General features: G+C 41.3%; 1 protein-coding gene across 1 annotated transcript in view; it reads right to left on the reverse strand.

Annotated features, from left to right (window-relative positions):
• Positions 1 to 10,085: 10,085 nt before the first annotated feature.
• Positions 10,086 to 19,746, reverse strand: part of LOC149439207 (uncharacterized) — a 38,824-nt gene continuing 29,163 nt past the window's right edge. The window contains exons 6-7 of the mRNA XM_089659266.1: positions 10,572 to 10,641; positions 10,086 to 10,231 (exon numbers count right to left, since the gene is read on the reverse strand). Coding sequence (XP_089515392.1) covers positions 10,086 to 10,231; positions 10,572 to 10,641 — 216 coding nt within the window. The remainder of the gene's footprint in view (positions 10,232 to 10,571; positions 10,642 to 19,746) is intronic.

A 19,746-nucleotide genomic window follows, 5' to 3' on the forward strand; every position in this document is an offset into this window, starting at 1 on the left:
TATGTCCATTGTGAGTATGATACCTATTTTGTTTCTTCAATAAATTATTTTAAATGATAATGCACTAGGTTGGTGCACCCTTTTTCTGTTTCTCCATTTGTATCCAGTGTATTTGGACCACCCCGGTCTGTTGAGAGCAACAAGCAGTGCATATTCCAGAAAATTCCAGAACATTCCTATTGGGTCTACTGAGTCCTTTCCTAGCGCAGGAGTAAAGTGTTTGTTGTGTTGGATTTGACATATCAGTGCCCATCAGAGCTGCCTATCAGTGCCACCAAACCGTGCTGCCTATCAATGCCATTTATCAATGCCAGTAAGTGCCGCCTATCAGTATCATATATAAGTGCTGCCTTTTGGTGCCCATCAGTAATGCCTGTCAATTCCCACCAGTGATGCCTGTCAATGCCCATCAGTGCTTCCTCATCAGTGCCACCTATCAGTGCCCATCAAGGCAGCCTATCAGTGCCCATTACTACAGCCTCATGAGCACACATCAGTGAAGGAGAAAAATTACTTATTTACAAAATTTCATAATAGAAACTAAGAAAAAACTTTTTTTTTACATTTTCAGTCTGTTTTAAATTGTTTACAAAAATAAAAAAACCCAGAGGGGATTAAATACTACCAAAAGAAAGCTCTATCTGTCTAAAAAAAAATAAGAAAAATTTTGTTTGAGTTCAGTGTTGCATGACCGCGCAATTGTCATTTAAAGTGCGACAGCACTGAAAGCTGAAAATTGGCCTGGGCAGGAAGGGAGTAAAAATGCCCGGTAGGCAAGTGGTTAATAATAACATAATTTCTCAATTACATTTGAAGTCAAGACGACTCTGAGTACTTTTGCAGTAGCTTCTACTCAACATGTTTCACCATAAATTGGCTTCTTCAGGAGTTTTAATGAGCTTTGCACTTGATGTCACCAAGCGTACAGGGGATCATATTGCACACTGTATCATGTTTCAAAAGCTTCCATGACAAGGCAGGGGACCCAATAAGGGCGATATCACTAGCCATAGGGGGACAAGGTATCCCAAAGTCAATCCTTTAAGGCGATAAATGCAATACTCCCACCAGGGGCGGACTGGCAACTCATGAGGCCCCCGGGCAATAGGGGATCATGGGGCCCCTGTGTCCTTGCCCAAACTCAAAAAAACCTATGAAAAAGGTACCGGGGGCATCTCATGGGGCCCCCTACTGACCCCAGGCCCTCGGGCAGTGCCCGAGTTTCCAAATGATCAGTCCGCCCCTGACTCCCACACATCATGTCCAACCAAGATCAGTCAGCATAAACCCCAGTTTTTTCTGGAAGAAATGTTAGACTTCCTCTGCCTTAAAACAGTAGAGAGATAGACAGTACACCCACAGTTAGGACAAAAGTATTCTCCAGTTCCCGACAGGAGCGTGTGTGGCACATCTGGTGTCCTGGCACATCTGGTTAGTTCCCATACAACTGCAGGCAGCGCCATCCTGATGCTGGACTCTACCCTCCCTTCGTTAGGCAAATTAGGTGGCCACGAGGCCCTTGTAAGGGTGAGGCCTTAGGCGACCACCTAATTTGCCTAATTAAAGAGCTGTCTCTGAATCCCATCTGCCACTGCAGAAGATGGCTTGTAGTTCTCAAATGACTATGAGCATGCTGATCAGTGAGCTTGAAGTCTATGCACTCATCCTGCAGCTCTGAAACAGACAGCCTGATCTACTGATCGCCAGTGCAATGCTCTGCAGGTCTGAGAAAAAAAAAATAAATGCATATTTTTTTTTACCTCCAAAAACATGTGCATTTATTATCTTTTTACAAAGGTGAACTTAGCCTTTAAGGGCTCTTGAAAGCAGTACAGGTTGCTGTGATATTTTCAGGAAGCCCCACCAGTCATGATCTGCCTGCCATTCCATTGCGAAATACAGACCCAGTGATGAGGGCACTGTCTAATGAAAATGGAAAGGTTTAATTTAATATTTTCATTAGCATGTTGGTGATGGGGGAAATGAGGGACCGGGGAAAGCATACTGTGGCAAATTAGATAAAACTTTTGTTTTGAGATGTATGATATTGATCTCCTTTGTCTTTAGGGTGATGAGAAGTGAATTGAAATACCCCCTAAGTCTTAACAATTCCCTATTCTATCCAAAACTAAAGAAAGTTGGGACTTTATCAAATTTCCCTATAAAATGTTTTTAAATCCAGTAAAAGACTATAGTACGCAAATCTGTGAATGGCAGATTCAGGTTTTTCGGCAGCAAAATAGAATTTAAAACCCACAAAAGAGTTTAACTTGACCAGCCCAACAACAGTATATTTCAATATAGAAGTAACCAGTAATGCAACTGTGTATTATTTCATTTACAAAAAGGTACTATTATAAGTAAAAAGGCATATTGTACAATTCTGTAAGTCAGTATTTCGTACATGATATAAACTTGCAACTCACTGCAGGAACATTCTCATGTGTGTTATTTTATTTGAAGACCGCTCTCATTTTCATTTAACACATTTATCAGGTAACAACAAAAATATGTGCCATTGTAATTTTTTAATATTATAAAATGTGTTTCTCAATGTAATGTGGTTCTTTGAGAACAATAATTATACATTTTTATTGGAATCTAATTAACCTCCCTGGTGGTATTCCCGAGTGTAGCTCGGGGTAAAGTTTCAGCACCACAAGCAGTAACCCCGAGCTACACTCAGGAATACACTGCAGCGCTGCTCCGGGATCTCTTCTTCACTTACCGTGTCCTGCACTCCCGCAATGTCCCCCCTGAAGTGTCCCCTGTAATGTCCTCCAGCCGCTGCCGGCATCTGTCTTCCGGGTTCCGTTCCCTGCGACGTCGGGACGTACGGGGGACGGTACGGCGGGAAATATAAAAATGTGAAAAAGTGACATTCACTAAATACACTAAAAACCACATAGTATAACATTCCTGTATCAAACCATTTCACATACATTTTGTCCCGAGTGCTTTGTCCTGCGCCCTGCCTGCATTTTTACTGTTCTTTCTGCCTGGAAACTGAGAAACATCCATGGCATCCAAAAAGCATCCCTTTAGGTCAAAAGCGGTTTTAGACCAGCTAGAGAACAGCGATAGTAAATCAGAACCACTTGCAGAATTGAGTGATAAATTTAATTCATGAGGAAATTCGCCATCAGACACTTAAAACGATTTTGCGACTTTGCTCAGCGATGTGCGAACTTGGCGCTATATTTCAAATTTCAGTGTTTTTGGTTTGATTATATTATTGAATTAAATTTATTATTATATTATTATTTTTTATGATTATTTATTATATTATAAGTTATGATTTCATGTTTCAAATTTTATCATACCCGGGATGTTTACTAGACTCTTGTTCAGACAGATTTCAGTGAGTTATTCCTAAAAATTACAGGCCTACAATAAAAAAAAATCATATTTCCATGCAAAAAAATGTACCGCTTTGAGCACAGAAATATGAACATAATCAGACCGCTAGGGAGGCAACCAATTTTATAATTTCACGGACAGCTAGTCTAGTATGCCTTTCCTCAAGTATCTCCATTATTTAGGTTAACTACACAAGACCTTATCACCCGTAATGTTTCAGGCTAGTATACCTTCTTCATGTGTACAAAATGTGCAACTGTAAGTTGGTTATCATATACAGTCATGGCCGAAATTGTTGGCACCCTTGATATTTCTCCAGGAAATCATGTATTTCTCACGAAACGTATTGCATTAACACATGTTTTGCTATACACATGTTTATTCCCTTTGTGTGTATTGGGACAAAACAAAAAAAGGGAGGAAAGAAAGCAAATTCGACATAATGTCACACAAACCTCCAAAAATGGGCTGGACAAAAGTATTGGCACCCTTTCACAACTGCGGATAAATAAGAATGTTACAAGCATGTGATGCTCCTGTAAACTCACCTGGGGCAAGTAACAGGTGTGGGCAATATAGAAATCACACCTGAAAGCAGATAAAAAGGAGAGACGTTCACTTAACCTTTGCATTGTGTGTCTGTCTGTGCCACACTAAGCATGGACAACAGAAAGAGGAGACGAGAACTGTCTGAGGACCTGAGAACCAAAATTGTGGCAAAATATCAACAATCTCAAGGTTACAAGTCCATCTCCAGAGAACTAGATTTGCCTTTGTCCACAGTGCGCAACATTATCAAGAAGTTTGCAACCCATGGCACTGTAGCTAATCTCCCTGGTCGTGGACGGATGAGGAAAATTGATGAAAGATTGCAACGCAGAATAGTCCGGATGGTGGATAAGCAGCCCCAAACATGTTCCAAAGACATTCAAGCTGTCCTGCAGGCTCAGGGAGCATCAGTGTCAGCGCGAACTATCCGTCGACATTTAAATGAAATGAAACGCTATGGCAGGAGACCAAGGAGGACCCCACTGCTGACACAGAGACATAAAAAAGCAAGACTACAGTTTGCCAAAATGTACTTGAGTAAGCCAAAAGCCTTCTGGGAAAACGTCTTGTGGACAGATGAGACCAAGATAGAGCTTTTCGGTAAAGCACATCATTCTACTGTTTACCGAAAACGGAATGAGGCCTACAAAGAACAAAACACAGTACCTACGGTAAAATATGGTGGAGGTTCAATGATGTTTTGGGGTTGTTTTGCTGCCTCTGGCACTGGGTGCCTTGACTGTGTGCAAGGCATCATGAAATCTGAGGATTACCAAAGGATTTTGGGTCGCACTGTAGGGCCCAGTGTCAGAAAGCTGGGTTTGCGTCCAAGATCCTGGGTCTTCCAGCAGGACAATGACCCCAAACATACGTCAAAAAGCACTCAGAAATGGATGGCAAAGAAGCGCTGGAGAGTTCTGAAGTGGCCAGCAATGAGCCCAGATCTAAATCCCATTGAACACCTGTGGAGAGATCTTAAAATTGCTGTTGGGAAAAGGTGTCCTTCCAATAAGAGAGACCTGGAGCTGTTTGCAAAGGAAGAGTGGTCCAAAATTCCGGGTGAGAGGTGTCAGAAGCTTATTGATGGTTATAGGAAGCGACTGATTTCAGTTATGTTTTCCAAAGGGTGTGCAACCAAATATTAAGTTAAGGGTGCCAATACTTTTGTCCAGCCCATTTTTGGGGTTTTGTGTGACATTATGTCATATTTGCTTTTCTGCCTCTGTTTTATATTTGTTCCAATACATACAAAGGGAATAAACATGTGTATAGCAAAACATGTGTTAATGCAATACCTTTTTTGTGTGAAATACTTGATTTTCAGGAAAAATATCAAGGGTGCCAACAATTTCGGCCATGACTGTAATTAGATAACAAAGGGAAAATGAATTAGCCCAAACTGTTGAACCCTGTAAATCTATGAGGTTAATGCTGGTAATTGGTATACCTCTAGGAAGTCACCAAAGCAGTTGGAGTTGCTATTTGTCACTGTTAACATCTCCTTGGTTTTGGTGGACCTCTCTACAGGATCGATTTCACTAAGAGTTAAATAATTAAAATTGTGCTAAAATAACGCATGGAGTAAATTTTTTGCAAATGTGCGATTCACTAAGAATTTTGTGATAAGTAACTCTTGCGGTAAAATATCTGTATTGCGATAATTACTGCATATTTTCATACTGTAATTTATCGCACGGTAGCTGGTTGTTAAGGAAGCCAGCCGCAGTGTCCTTAACAACGAATAACTCCGGGGTGCCCCACTGACAGCTGAATGTAAAAAATAATGCACATGCCAGCAATTACAAATGAGGAAAATAACAGTCCCATCCATACCAGGCCCCTTGGGAAAAACCCACACCAAATTAAAAAAAAAAATGGTATGAATTTTGGGGGAACTATACAGTACAATTAAAAAAAAAAAGGCATGCGGGGGACTCCATGCCCTTTTTCTTAAAAGTTTGGCGTGGGTTCAACTTAACATCCATGCCAGACCCCTAGGGGTTGAGGGGAGGGACCCACTTTCTGCATCTGAAAAAATAGCACGTTATACTGCCAGCAAAACCCTGGTGATAAATATCACTTTTTTTACTTTCTTTTCTGTTTGTGAATTGGACTTAACAGCTTTTTGTTTTTTTTTGCGGGTTTACCAGCACATTTTTAATTTTGCGTTAAATACCGCAGGATCCTTATTTTTTTTTGTGAATTGGACATTTTGTTACCGCATGTGATAATTTATGCAAATGAGTCACATGGAAGTGTTATCGCATGTGATTACCTTTAGTGAATTAACCCCCACTTCTGGTATGTACCTGGCCTACTAGTCACTTGTGGTTTTTTTTTCTTTCACAGTTTAGAACTGCTTGTATAACCAATGCTGATCTATTAATTTTTTTTATTCTGAATATATTTATAGTGCATCCTTTTATTTTTTCATTCTAAACTTATTTATCGATCAATTATCAAAATCCAATTCATATTGTTCATATGTTACGTATACTATTTTAGCCATTTAAAGCTCTTTCGGCCCTACGTCTCCTGTGGGTCACAGAAGAACACTTAGTTCTGCACTCTTGTGACCTGTATTCAGCCAACAGTGAGCTAAAGTCCAATGTTCAGACTCATTAACTAGTTGCCGACCGCAGATAGCCGAATGACGGCTGCACTGCGGCCGGCCAGTTCTGGGTGGACGTCATATGACGGCCTCCCAGAACGCGCTCTCCTGCGCGCCCCAGGGGGCGAGCACCCGGCGATCTCCGTGATCGCTGTGTCCTAAGGACACAGCTGATCACGTGATGTGGTAAAAGGCCGATCACAGCGGCCTTTTACCACGTGATCAGCGGTGTCCAATGACACGCTGATCAGAGGGAAATGCAAGTGCCGGTTCTCGGCTGCACTTTCCTCACGCTGTCAGATCGTGAGGAAAGTACTGCCGAGAACCGCAGTTGTCAGAGCGGGGATCGGCACCGATCATCAGGGCACTGATGATCAGTGCCCTGATGATCGGTGCCCAGCAGTGCCACCCGCAAGTTCCGCCCACCTGTGCCCAGCAGTGCGCCCACTAGCTCCGCCCACCTGTGCCCAGCAGATCACCCACCTGTGCCACTCTGCAGTGTCACACACCTGTGCCCAGAAGTGCCACCTACCTGTGCCCAGCAGTGCACCCACCTGTGCCACTCTGCAGTGTCACACACCTGTGCCCAGAAGTGCCACCTACCTGTGCCCAGCAGTGCCACCCACCTGTGCCCACCAGTGCCACCCACCTGTGCCCACCCACCAGTGCTGCCCACCAGTGCAGCCCAGCAGTGCTGCCAGTCAGTGCCACCAGTCAGTGCCCAGGGGTTGTGCCAGTCAGTGCCGCCAGTCAGTGCCCAGCAGTGATGCCAGTCAGTGCCGTCTATCAGTACCCATCATCAGTGTCACCTATCAGTGCTGCCTATCAGTGCTGCATATTAGTGCCGCCTATCCGTGACACCTCATTAGTACTGCCTATCAGTGCCCTTTAGTGCTGCCTATCAGTGCCCATCAGTGCCACCTATCAGTGCCGCCTCATCAACGTACATCAGTGAAGGAGAAAAAATACCTGTTTGAAAAATTTTCTAATTGAAACAAAGAAACGTTTTTTTTTTTTCAAATTTTTTGCACTTTTTTTATTTATAGCGCAAAAAGTAAAGCACCCAGCGGCGATTAAATACCACCAAAAGAAAGCTCTATTTGTGAGAGAAAAATGATCAAAATTTCATATGGGTACAATGTTGCATGACCGCGCAATTGTCAATCAAAGTGCGGCAGCGCTGAAAGCTGAAAATTGGCCTGGTAAATAAGGGGGTATAAGTGCCTGGTAGGCAAGTGGTTAAAGTTGGGATCCACCCAGATGCCTGACTGGCAGTTGACTCAGCCTCTGAGTGAGCTGCTGAGAGCCTGAGCCAGCTGCTTGCACCCCTTCACAACTCGGCGTGTCAGTGAGTGCAGGAGAAGCAGAGCAAAGAGCCAGTGACTGAAAGAGAACCGAGCAATCAGCGGTCTTTGATCGCTTGGTTCTTGGTTTTACAGGTAGTGGGGGACAGATGTAGCATTGGACTGATGCTACATCCACCTAGGTAAGTATGTATGCTTGTGTCCTATTTTTTTCATTCCCATACTTCTCTTTTAAGCCTCTAATAATTACATAAGATTTTAAAAAATGTTATTCGTTACCCCCTTCTTTATAATATTAGTCAGTAAATAGTAATGTTGATAAAAAAAATAAAATTAAACATCCTACCTTTAAAAATGAAGATTAAGGTGACAGGTTTCATGTCTGTTTGCCACAGGAAGGTTTCTCATGTCTTCTGTGTCTCACTCTAAACTGTTCTTTAAGTATACTTTATTACTATTAACGGAAAGTTTCCCACCCTCTTCAATAGTGAGTACCACTGAAAAAAAAAAACCTCATACTATGCTTTAAGAAATTCACCACATTACAGAATTCAGTTCTCATAAGACTTTGTGTTTTGGTGTTAATCATTTTTTTCTGGGTTCATGCTCTGGGGAATATTGCTTTACTGGAAAATATACATTTTATCCACTTTTTTTTTTTAAAAAAAACTAACTTTAATGGTATGACACACATATCATTCATTCATATACAGTGGGGCAAAAAAGTATTTAGTCAGTCACCAATTGTGCAAGTTCTCCCACTTAAAAAGAGGAGAGAGGCCTGTAATTGGCATCATAGGTAGACCTCAACTATGAGAGACAAAATGAGAAAAAAAATCCAGAATGCTGAGTTGCATCCAAAGAACACCATACCTACTGTGAAGCATGGGGGTGGCAACATCATGCTTTGGGGCTGTTTCTCTGCAAAGGGACCAGGACGACTGATCCATGTACAGGACAGAAAGAATGTTGCCATGTATCGTGAGATTTTGAGTGCAAACCTCCTTCCATCAGCAAGGGCATTGAAGATGAAACGTGGCTGGGTCTTCCAACATGACACTGATCCCAAACATACCGCCCGGGCAACGAAGGAGTGGCTTCGTAAGAAGCATTTCAAGGTCCTGGAGTGGCCTAGCCAGTCTCCAGATCTCAACCCCATAGGAAACCTTTGGAGGGAGTTGAAAGTCCGTGTTGCCCAGCGACAGCCCCAAAACATCACTGCTCTAGAGGAGATCTGCATGGAGGAATGGGCCAACATACCAGCAACAGTGTGTGCCAACCTTGTGAAGACTTACAGGAAACGTTTGACCTCTGTCATTGCCAACAAAGGATATATAACAAAGTATTGAGATGAACTTTTGATATTGACCAAATACTTATTTTCCACCATAATTTGCAAATAAATTCTTTCCAAATCAGCCAATGGGATTGTCTGGATTTTTTTTCTCATTTTGTCTCTCATAGTTGAGGTCTACCTATGATGCCAATTACAGGCCTCTCTCATCTTTTTAAGTGGGAGAACTTGCACAATTGGTGGCTGACTAAATACTTTTTTGCCCCACTGTATATAATTAAAAAGTCTAAATAGAGGTGGCACAATGTAGTTTAACATGTAACCATGTAATGTGCATAGACCAAGCACATTTATTTCATACAAATTGGCAGTATTTAGATAGTCTATCATGTTCATACATGTACAGATATCTCTTGGATGTATATGGCAGCTTCTGACATATTTGCCAGATTTGCCAGCCCCATTTCAGGTTAAATGAAAAAATATTTTTCACCAGAACCAAGCAGCTCTGATCTCCAGTGTGCTGTCACAGATGGAGAGATTGGGATAACTGGAAAACGCACAAACAAAACGTTACAAATGTTATTTTTTTTTATCATTGTGTCTCAATTTTTTGTTGTTTTGCTAGTGTTCAGCTCCATTTTAAACTCCCCTATCCTGGGGCTTGCTAAAACAGGCTGTCTGTAAGCTGTGTGTCTCTGTCATCCATGGCATTATCCATTGAAATTGTGTCATCATTCAGCAAGATCAGAGGAACTGTCGGGACACATTATAAAGGAATTTTGAGCAGCTAAGGACAGAAATTAGGATTCCTGTGGACACCTTCAGACCTCAATACGTATGGCCAATGCTGCCAAAGGAAACATTTGTAAGCCAAAGCTGCATTTTTTTAAAGGACTTTCAAGAGTCCTAGTGTTGTTCCAGAGTAGTCAAGGCCAACAGGGGACTTTAATTACAGCTAAAAATCTTAGAGTAGAACTTTGGTCGGGGCTGCTCTAAGGTCAAGATGATGTAGCAGCTGGGGCAGAGAAGCTAGAAGATCAGTAGAACCAAACCAGTAGGACCAACACTCCTGGAAGCCCTGGTTTCTTTTTAACTTCACAATGCTGGTAACTACCAGAATAAGGAGCAGATTAGAGAGCAAATGAGGACAAAATGTAATATTTGTACTGTTTGAAAGAAAATTTCAGACTAAATTTTGTAAAGAGGAGACTGTCTGAAAACATAGCATGACTAAAACTAAAGTGGTTATATTTCCTCCATCTAAATTTGCATCTTTCCTTGAGATGACAATCACCGTTAAAATGACTATGTCTCATCCTAAAACAAAATCTAAAACAATGATTCTGAATTCTACCTCTCTGGCAAGCAGCATGTCTGAACTTCTCTGCTTCCGAACGCAAAAGCCTCCAGCATGACTTTCGCATTTGACAGGTGGACACTTCCTACTGACTGTCCAGTAGCTTGATGACATTCCATGTACCCTGTGCTGGATCCACCTGAAATGGCGGCAGCACGACTGTCTGAAAAGACAAGGAAAAGGCATCGCCTACATTTATGTTCTGACAGGTTCCCATTTAAAAAGTCTGTCTTGTGGGAAATGTGTCAAGTTGGAAACCAAAGAGAACAATGCTGATAGTGAAGCTTTGAGATGTCTCCTTGGTGGCTGCAGAGAATAAATGATTCCCTTTAAAAAGAGTCAGCAGTGTATGTTGTGATTTTCAAATAGGAAGGTAACAGTTTATAGGAAAATATCTTCTCCTCAATTGAGACAATAAAACAATATTACATTTTCTATTACATAAACCCTTTAATACTGCATAGGACAAAAAAAACTTTTATTAAAGAAATAATTACTAAATCCTGCTGCCAGTGATATAAAGATAAAATAGAAATCAAACAAAAGCTGACATTTCTGTAATGGGTTATAATGATATTACCAAAGAGACATTTATTTATTACAGGTACTTATATAGCACTTTACATATATAGTACAGTCACATCAGTTCCTACCCTCAAGGAGCTTACAATCTAATATTTCTAACTCTGCAACTGTTAAAAAACAAAAAAAAACATTCTAACTCACATTCATACATACTAGAGCCAATTTAGACAGGAGGCAATTAACTTGCTGAATGAACATAATGAGTGGTGCCAATCACTCATTGTGTTCATTCAGGAAAAAAGGGGGGCTGGTAAATGTGACATATTTACTGGACTCTTCCTCCACTCTTCACCCTGAAGGATCCTATCGTGTGGTTGATGCTGCCAGTGGAAAGGAGAGAAGGGAAGCTGGCAGCACTGCAAGAGTGAGACATACAAGGGGGCCTAGGCCACAGGGTGAACCTATGGGGCACAGGCAGGGTGATGGGTGTAAACTGTACCCTCCTGCCCCCTGTACTGTGTCCGCTTACCACCCCCCTGTACTGTACCCTTCTAACCACTGTACTGTACCCTCCTCCCTCCCGTATACCATGGGTGGACTGACCATTCGAGCACTCGGGCACTGCCCGAGGGCCCGGGGTCAGTAACGGTCTCCATGAAATGCCCCTGGTATCTTTTTTATAGGCTTTTTTGGGTGTGCTTTGAGTGTGGGCAAGGACACAGGGGCCCCATGATCCCCTATTGCCCGGGGACCCCATGAGTTGTCAGTCTGCCCCTGCCCTACTGAGCCCTCCTGCCCCCTGTACTATGCCCCCCATAATGTACCCTCCTAACCACTGTACTGTACCCTCCGGCCCCCCCTATACTGTTCCCTCTTGTCCCCCCCCCCCATACTTTTGTAAGTTATGTTGTGTTTGTGTCCATTAATAATGATTTTTGTGTATTTTTAGTGAAAATATTGTTCTGACATTTTTTAAGGGGGGGGGGCTGTCACGTGGGCTGTACGAGGCCCCATGATTTCTAACAGCAGCCCTGCCTGTACTGGTGGACTGGTGATACCCCCTTATACACGGCCCTGATACCACCATTACATTTACAGAGCGTACAATGGGTATTACTTAGTGTAGGTCAGTGGAGGCAGCATTTCTTCACAAGTCCTGATTTCTATAATATCATTCTACAAACAGACAGATTCACAGGAGCCAATGCTTGAGCAAACATTCAAACCAGTAAATGCCAAAGAATTATCCCAAGAATTAAAAGAAAAACGGTCCAGCTGCATATTTTTAAAATGGCTACAGTTCTGTTTAAAAAAATGCATAAAAATGTTTCAACAGGTAGAATGACACCCCCCTTGTGAAGCCTATGATGGGTAGATATATGTAGAATCTCAAAGTGGTAATCTTGATGTAAGGGTCTCTCAGAGATAAAAAGACTCAAGTCATTTAACTCTCCAAAAGCTTCTAGAAATTAAAATATCAGTTTTAATCAGTGAAAATGTCCTTTAAGAAAATAAAATATGTTCCATGTATGTATTTTTAATATATAGCTTTTATGTTCTTATATTGAAAAATAGTTTTCAGCAGTTGATTGTAAAGGTGAGGGCTACTTCCTCTTAGATGACTCATATCTAGCCGTACATACACAATGTCATCCTACATAAAAATATAAAGTAAATGAAACCTGATATAAAAATAGCTGTAGAAGATATTTTTAAATATTGTTTTTACTGTCACCTTAAAACTGAGATTTAGACAAACCGCTAAATAGTCTGTGGCAATTCATATTTGTGTTCTGTCTTTAAGTGGAATTCCAGGATTAATTTCACTTTAATTAGTTTGTGTGGGCCAAGCTGACCAGTGTTTCCATTACACAACGATGTGGTCAGTGAGTGGGCTGTTACTGAATGTAGTATCACTGGCTACATACACTATTCAGTATTGCATAGTTACATAGTTAGTCTGGCTGAAAAAAGACAAAAGTCTATCCAGTTCGACCATAAAAGAAAAAAAAAAGTTATAATCCTACATCCACAGGTGATCCAGAGGAAGGCAAAAAACCCAGTAAAGCATGATCCAATTTGCTCCTGCAGGGGAAAAAATTCCTTCCTGATCCCCGAGAGGCGGTCGGATATTCTCTGGATCAACTTTACCTATAAATGTTATATCCAGTTATATTCTGTGTATCCAAGAAAGAATCCAGGACTTTTTTAAAGCAGTAGTGCTAAGTGCTGTAGTTCAGCGACTTCCTGCCTGCTGCTAGAATTAAAGAGATTTAGGCGGGGTGCTTCTCCACCATTTAGGAGAAGCCTTGTATTTTTATCATTAAATAAAATTCCCTGATTGGCTGAGGGGGAAAGGCAGGCAGTTGATGTCATGATTTCTACCTCTGTCAATCAAGGGGAGCCTTGTACTCACTGAGAAAAATACAGGGCTTCTCTTAAATGGTGGAGAGGTACTTAGTCCAAATCTCTTTAAAGTGGTTGTAAACCCTTAAATATACCCAATGAAGTGACTGGCCTCAGGTGATACACAGAGATGAAACAAATCCTCCTACATACGTTGTACCTGTTTATCTATAGCCATCTATCCCCCAATATCCATTCAAAGTGCAGAATTTACACCACACCTCTCAGCTCTGAAAAGCAGGGGGTGGGGAGCTGAAGTTACATCAGTGAGGAGAGCTGATTGCAGGAACGGGACATACCTCCTTCACACAGCACACGGGAACAGAGTTGAGGCTGTCAATCACAGGCAGTGCCCTCCTCTGTCATCATTTTTCTCTTGGTGTCAGGAAAATTCATCAGAAATCACTCATGCTTGTAGCACAGGAACTGGGAAGCAGACAGAAGTGACAGTTGCTCTGGATTGAATCAAGTACACACTATAGAGGGTTATGCTTTGTTCTAATTTCATGTCTGAGGTTCACAACCACTTTGATTCTGACAGCAGACAGGAAGACACCTATACAGCTGCCGGAACACAGCTAATGCTCAGGGGTGGACTGACCATTTGAACACTCGGGCACTGCCCGAGGGCCCGGGGTCAGTAGGGGGCCCCATGAGATGCCACTGGTACCTTTCACTGGCTTTTTCATAGGCTTTTTTGAGTGCTGGTGAGGACACAGGGGCCCCATGATCCCCTATTGCCCAGGGGCCCCATGAGTTGTCAGTCCGCCCCTGCTAATGCTATTACAGTTTAATACAGCACATCCAGCAACCGCATCATTCTATAATGGACATAGTTTGCTTGAGCCAGCTTGGCCTAAACAAATTAGGAATTAAACCTGCAATTCTATGTTTAATATCAAAAGATTTGTAATTTTGTTTAGTTAGCCTTGTAATCCATTCAGGTAGGTTTGTGACCTAAATTTTCTCTACTGTTTTTAGGTAACAAGGCTTGGTCACAGCCTGCTCATTGAACTATAAAAGAGCATCCCACATCAATAAGGTCATTATTTTGCTCAATATGCCCTCTCCTCCTATCAGCAAGCTTACCTGTGGTAGGTTGACTGCACTGTGCCAGCAAATCCAAATCAGCTTACAGCTCTGGTCTTCCTATGCCGATCTGAATTCTGCTGTGCAGAGGATCAGAGAAAACTAGTACAATGGCAGATCCAACTACATATTCTAGCTGCACTTAAAAATTGTGTTTAAAGTGTTAATAAACCCAGGGCCCTGCATTCATTCTATCTGGTCTCCCACAGTACACACAACATGGAAATGCAATTATTTTAGTAAATATTAATTGCTAAATACCTTTTCTCATCAGCAGTTAGAGCAGTCTTGTGACTTCTATCAGTGTTTAGCTGAGCACTGGTTAAAGCTTGTAGGAGCAGTTTTCTTTATGCTCTAGGACAGGGGTCTCCAAACTATGGCCCTCCAGCTGTTGAAGTACTACAACCCATCATGCCTCTGCTTCTGGGAGTCTTGCCTGTGGCTGTCAGAGTCTTGCAAGGCTTCATGGGACTTGCAGTTCCTCATCACCTGGAGGGCCATAGTTTGGAGACCCATGCTCTAGGAGGATGCAGAACCCCTGACCCTCTGTCTGGAAAGTGCTGACTGGCCCTGTGCTGATCACATGCACTCTCCCCCCCACACACACACAAAAAAAACCTCTCTAGCAATACACATAGTTAGTCTGGCTGAAAAAAGACAAACGTCCATCCTGTTCAAGCATAAAAAAAAAAAAGTTATAATCCTATACCCACAGTTGATCCAGAGGACGGCAAAAAAATCCAGCAAAGCGCGATCCAATTTGCATCTGCTGGGAAAAAAATTCCTTCCTGATCCCCCGAGAGGCAATCAGATATTCCCTGGATCAACGTTGCCTATAAATGTTAGTATCCAGTTACGTATATTCTGTGTATCTAAGAAAGAATCCAGGACTTTTTTGAAGCAATCCACTAAGCTGCCCAGAACCAACTCTTGAGGGAGTCTATTCCACATTTTCACAGCTCTCACTGTGAAGAAACCTTTCCGTGTTTGGAGATTAAATTTCTTTTCCTCCAGACGTAAAGAGTGCCCCCTTGTCCTCTGTGATGACTTCAGGGTGAATAGCTCTACACCAAGTTCACTATATGAACCACTGATGTATTTATACATGGAGATCATATCCCCCCTTATGTATTATACATGGAGATCATATCCCCCCCTTATGTATTATACATGGAGATCATATCCCCCTTATGTATTATACATGGAGATCATATCCCCCTTATGTATTATACATGGAGATCATATCCCCCTTATGTATTATACATGGAGATCATATCCCCCCTTATGTATTATACATGTTAATCATATCCCCCCTTATGTATTATACATGGAGATCATATCCCCCCTTATGTATTATACATGGAGATCATATCCCCCCTTATGTATTATACATGGTGATCATATCCCCCCTTATGTATTATACATGGAGATCATATCCCCCCTTATGTATTATACATGGAGATCATATCCCCCCTTATGTATTATACATGGAGATCATATCCCCCCTTATGTATTATACATGGTGATCATATCCCCCCTTATGTATTATACATGGAGATCATATCCCCCCTTATGTATTATACATGGAGATCATATCCCCCCTTATGTATTATACATGGAGATCATATCCCCCCTTAACCTCCCTGGCGGTATTCCCGAGTGTAGCTCGGGGTAACATTTCAGTACCAAAAGCGGTAACCCCGAGCTACACTCGGGAATACCATGCGGCGCTGCTCCGGCATGTGTTCTTCACTTACCTTACCCTGCGCTCCCACGATGTGTCCCCTGCAGCGTCCCCGGCCATCTCCTCCGGCCGATGCCGGCATTTGGCTTCTGTGTCCTGTCCCTGTGACGTCGGGACGTACGGGCGCCGCCGCCGGCGGCGGGAAATTTAAAAATTTTAAAAAATGTCATTTTTTTTTCTTTCATTTTACACAGTAAAACATTGCTGTTTCAACCTATTTCACATACATATTGTCCCTAGTGCTTTGTCCTGCGCCCTGCCTGCATTTTGTCTGTTCTTTCTGCCTGGAAACTGAGAAACGTCCATGGCGTCCAAAAAGTGTCCCTTTAGGTCAAAAGCGGTTTAGATCAGCTAGAGAACAGCGATAGTAAATCAGAACCACTTACAGAATTGAGTGATAATGATTCGTGGGGGAAATTTGTCATCAGAAACTGAAAACGATTTTGCGACTGAGCTCAGCAATGTGCAAACTTGGCGCTCTATTTCACATTTCAGTGTTTTTGGTTTGATTATATTATTGAATTAAATTTTTTATTATTTTTATATTATTTTTATGATTATTTATTAAATTATAATTTATGATTTTGTGTTTCAAATTTTATCATACCCGGGATGTTTACTAGACTCTTGTTCGGACAGATTTCAGTGAGTTTTTCCTAAAAATTACAGCCTACAATAAAAAAAATACATATTTCCATGCAAAAAAATGGTACCGCTTTCAGCACCAAAAATCTGAAATAATCATACCGCCAGGGAGGTTAATCTCCTCTTCTCAAGAGAGAATAAATTCAGTTCCTCTAATCTTTCCTCATAGCTGATCTCCTCCATGCCTCTTATCAGTTTGGTTGTCCTTCTCTGTACTTTCTCCAGTTCCCCAATGTTCTTTTTGTGAATTGGTGCCCAAAACTGAACTGCATATTCCAGATGAGGTGTTACTAATGATTTGTACCGGGGGAAATGATATCTCTCTCTCTGGAGTCTATACCTCTTTTAATACAAGAGAGGATTTTGCTTGCTTTAGAACCCGCAGCTTGGCATTGCATGCCATTATTAAGCTTGTGATCTACCAGAACCCCCAGATCCTTCTCCACCATTGATTCCCCCAGTTGTACCCCCCTAGTATGTATGATGCATACATATTCTTAGCCCCCAAGTGCAGAACCTTACATTTATCAACATTAAACCTCATTTGCCTCATAGTTTCCCAATTAAACAGAGCATTGAGGTCGGCTTGTAAGTTGGAGACATCCTGTAAGGACGTTATTCCACTGCACAGCTTGGTGTCATCTGCAAAGACTGAAATGGGATTTTTAATCCCAGACCCTATATTGTTTATAAATACATTAAAAAGTAAGGGTCCCAACACTGAACCTTGGGGTACACCACTGACAACCCTAGACCATTCAGAGTATGAATCATTAACCACTACTCTCTGAATACGATCTTTTAGCCAGGTTTATATCCATTTACATTTTTTAAATATTGGCACCACATTGGCCTTACGCCAATCCAGTGGTACTATGCCAGTCATTAAAGAGTCCATAAAACCACCAAGCTGAGCATGTGAAGAGTGACTCCACATGTTACGTCTTATCAGGAGATAAGAGGGGGACACTGGAAGAAGGGGAGGATCAGAGAAGACAGGATCAAACAACCTTTTTACACAATGCAGAGGATTAACCCCTTAGATTCCAAAGTGATAATAACTCCTTTACTGCATATACAGACTGATTTTACTGTTGTGGGTTTAGTAATACTTTAAGTATTAAATACATTTTAATTTTTTTTGTGTATTCATTAAAAAAAAAATTGGGGGGGGCACTTTTTATTTTGAAGATGTCAAATTTTGCTATCTGCGCTGCTTCCTCCCTTGATTGAGACGGTTGATATCCAGATGTGCATACACAATCCCTTCCTAAAAAAAAAAAAAATATATATATATAATATTGGTTAATATTTAGTTGATACGTTTTTACATAAGACATTTTGAATTCCCTCATCACTGGAAAAATGTATATCATATGCCTCATGCACACGGATGCGATGGAACATCTGACATAAATTGTGGGCATATTTTTGCACCCAAGTGTGACAGCTGCAGCACATAGCCGCCCATAGTAAAGAATGGCTGTACACAGGTGTAGGCCTTGTTCGAGTAAACTCACACACATACTGTACATTTGTTTAATGTGCAAACGCCATTACTATTTGCTACTGCATCCCTGTAAAGTCCAACTTCATAAAAATATTTTACATTTTGGATAGAATAGAGCAAAAAGATTTTGTCATATTTTTTAAGTTTTTTTTTTTAAATAAAGAGGGGATCCAACGGTCCGCTGGAAAGATTACCAGCACACCCTATCCTAGGGTGGAGGGAAAGGTATTCTGCCCCAGTGTGGAAATAAAGTTAAGGTGCACAATGCCACACTTGGAGCCTTTGCAGCCAATTGCAAAGCCATGTCCATAATTACCTGGGACATGTCAGGGGTGTTGGTGATTGAAGCAGCACTAAAGTTAACTGTAGTCACTGGATGGTGCCAAACACATGGCAGGAGTTTAGGTTTTTCTTTTGGTTTATATAGGATATAGGGTTTTAGCATTTTAGTAAAAAAATATAATGTCAACTGGTCAAACTTTTGCCTGTACACAATGCCATGCTTAAAGCCATAACAGTCAGTTACAAAGCTATATGTTGTTAAATTTGGAGCTTGGAGCATACCAAAGAATAAGCACCAACTCCGGAAAACGTCCATAGATGCCTGCAACTTGTTGGGGAAATTGCTGGCTGAAGAAGCACTTAAGGTATGCTTAGGCATTGGAGGGTGCTAAGCACATGGCAAGAGTTTAGGTTTGGAACTCAATTTATTTAGGTTGTAAGCTCAAAAGAGTAGGGCCCTCTAACCCCTCGTGTGCTGTTTGTTGTTGCTGTACTGTTTCATGTATTGTCCCCCCCCCTCTATTGTACAGCGCTGAGCAAACCCTTTGGTGCTATATAAACTCGTCGTAATAATAATAATAATAATAATAATTTAGAATATTACTGGTTATAGCATTATAGTATAAAAATATAATGTCAGCCAATCAAGTATTTGTAAATGTATTCATGCTCAAATAAGATTTTACCGGATCTCTGTCTTGGTGCTTGACATCTTGAGATTTTTTATCTGAAATATAAAATTAGATTTTGTTTAATTTTCAACTAGAAATAGCAAAAAGTATGGAAGTAGGAGATAAACTAAAGTCATCAACAATACAGTCTCTATGGGCCAGTGTTTCCATAACTATAGGCCAAAATTAGGACAGAAAAAAATTTAAATTGGTATTAAAAATTGTATATTTTTGTAAACATTTGTGCTGGCTATATATAACTAATTCATATCAAGGATAAAAGTAAAATATGATCATAAAAAGCTAGAGATTGGGGTTTTTATGACACTTGGTACATAGACAATAGACTATTGTACTGTCATATAGGCACCAAAACCTGCATCAACATGTTTTACG

The sequence above is a fragment of the Staurois parvus genome, unplaced genomic scaffold (assembly GCF_062004578.1).
Source record: "Staurois parvus isolate SC_StPar_1 unplaced genomic scaffold, SC_StPar_1.0 ptg001146l, whole genome shotgun sequence".
In the NCBI taxonomy this organism is placed as follows: domain Eukaryota; kingdom Metazoa; phylum Chordata; class Amphibia; order Anura; family Ranidae; genus Staurois; species Staurois parvus.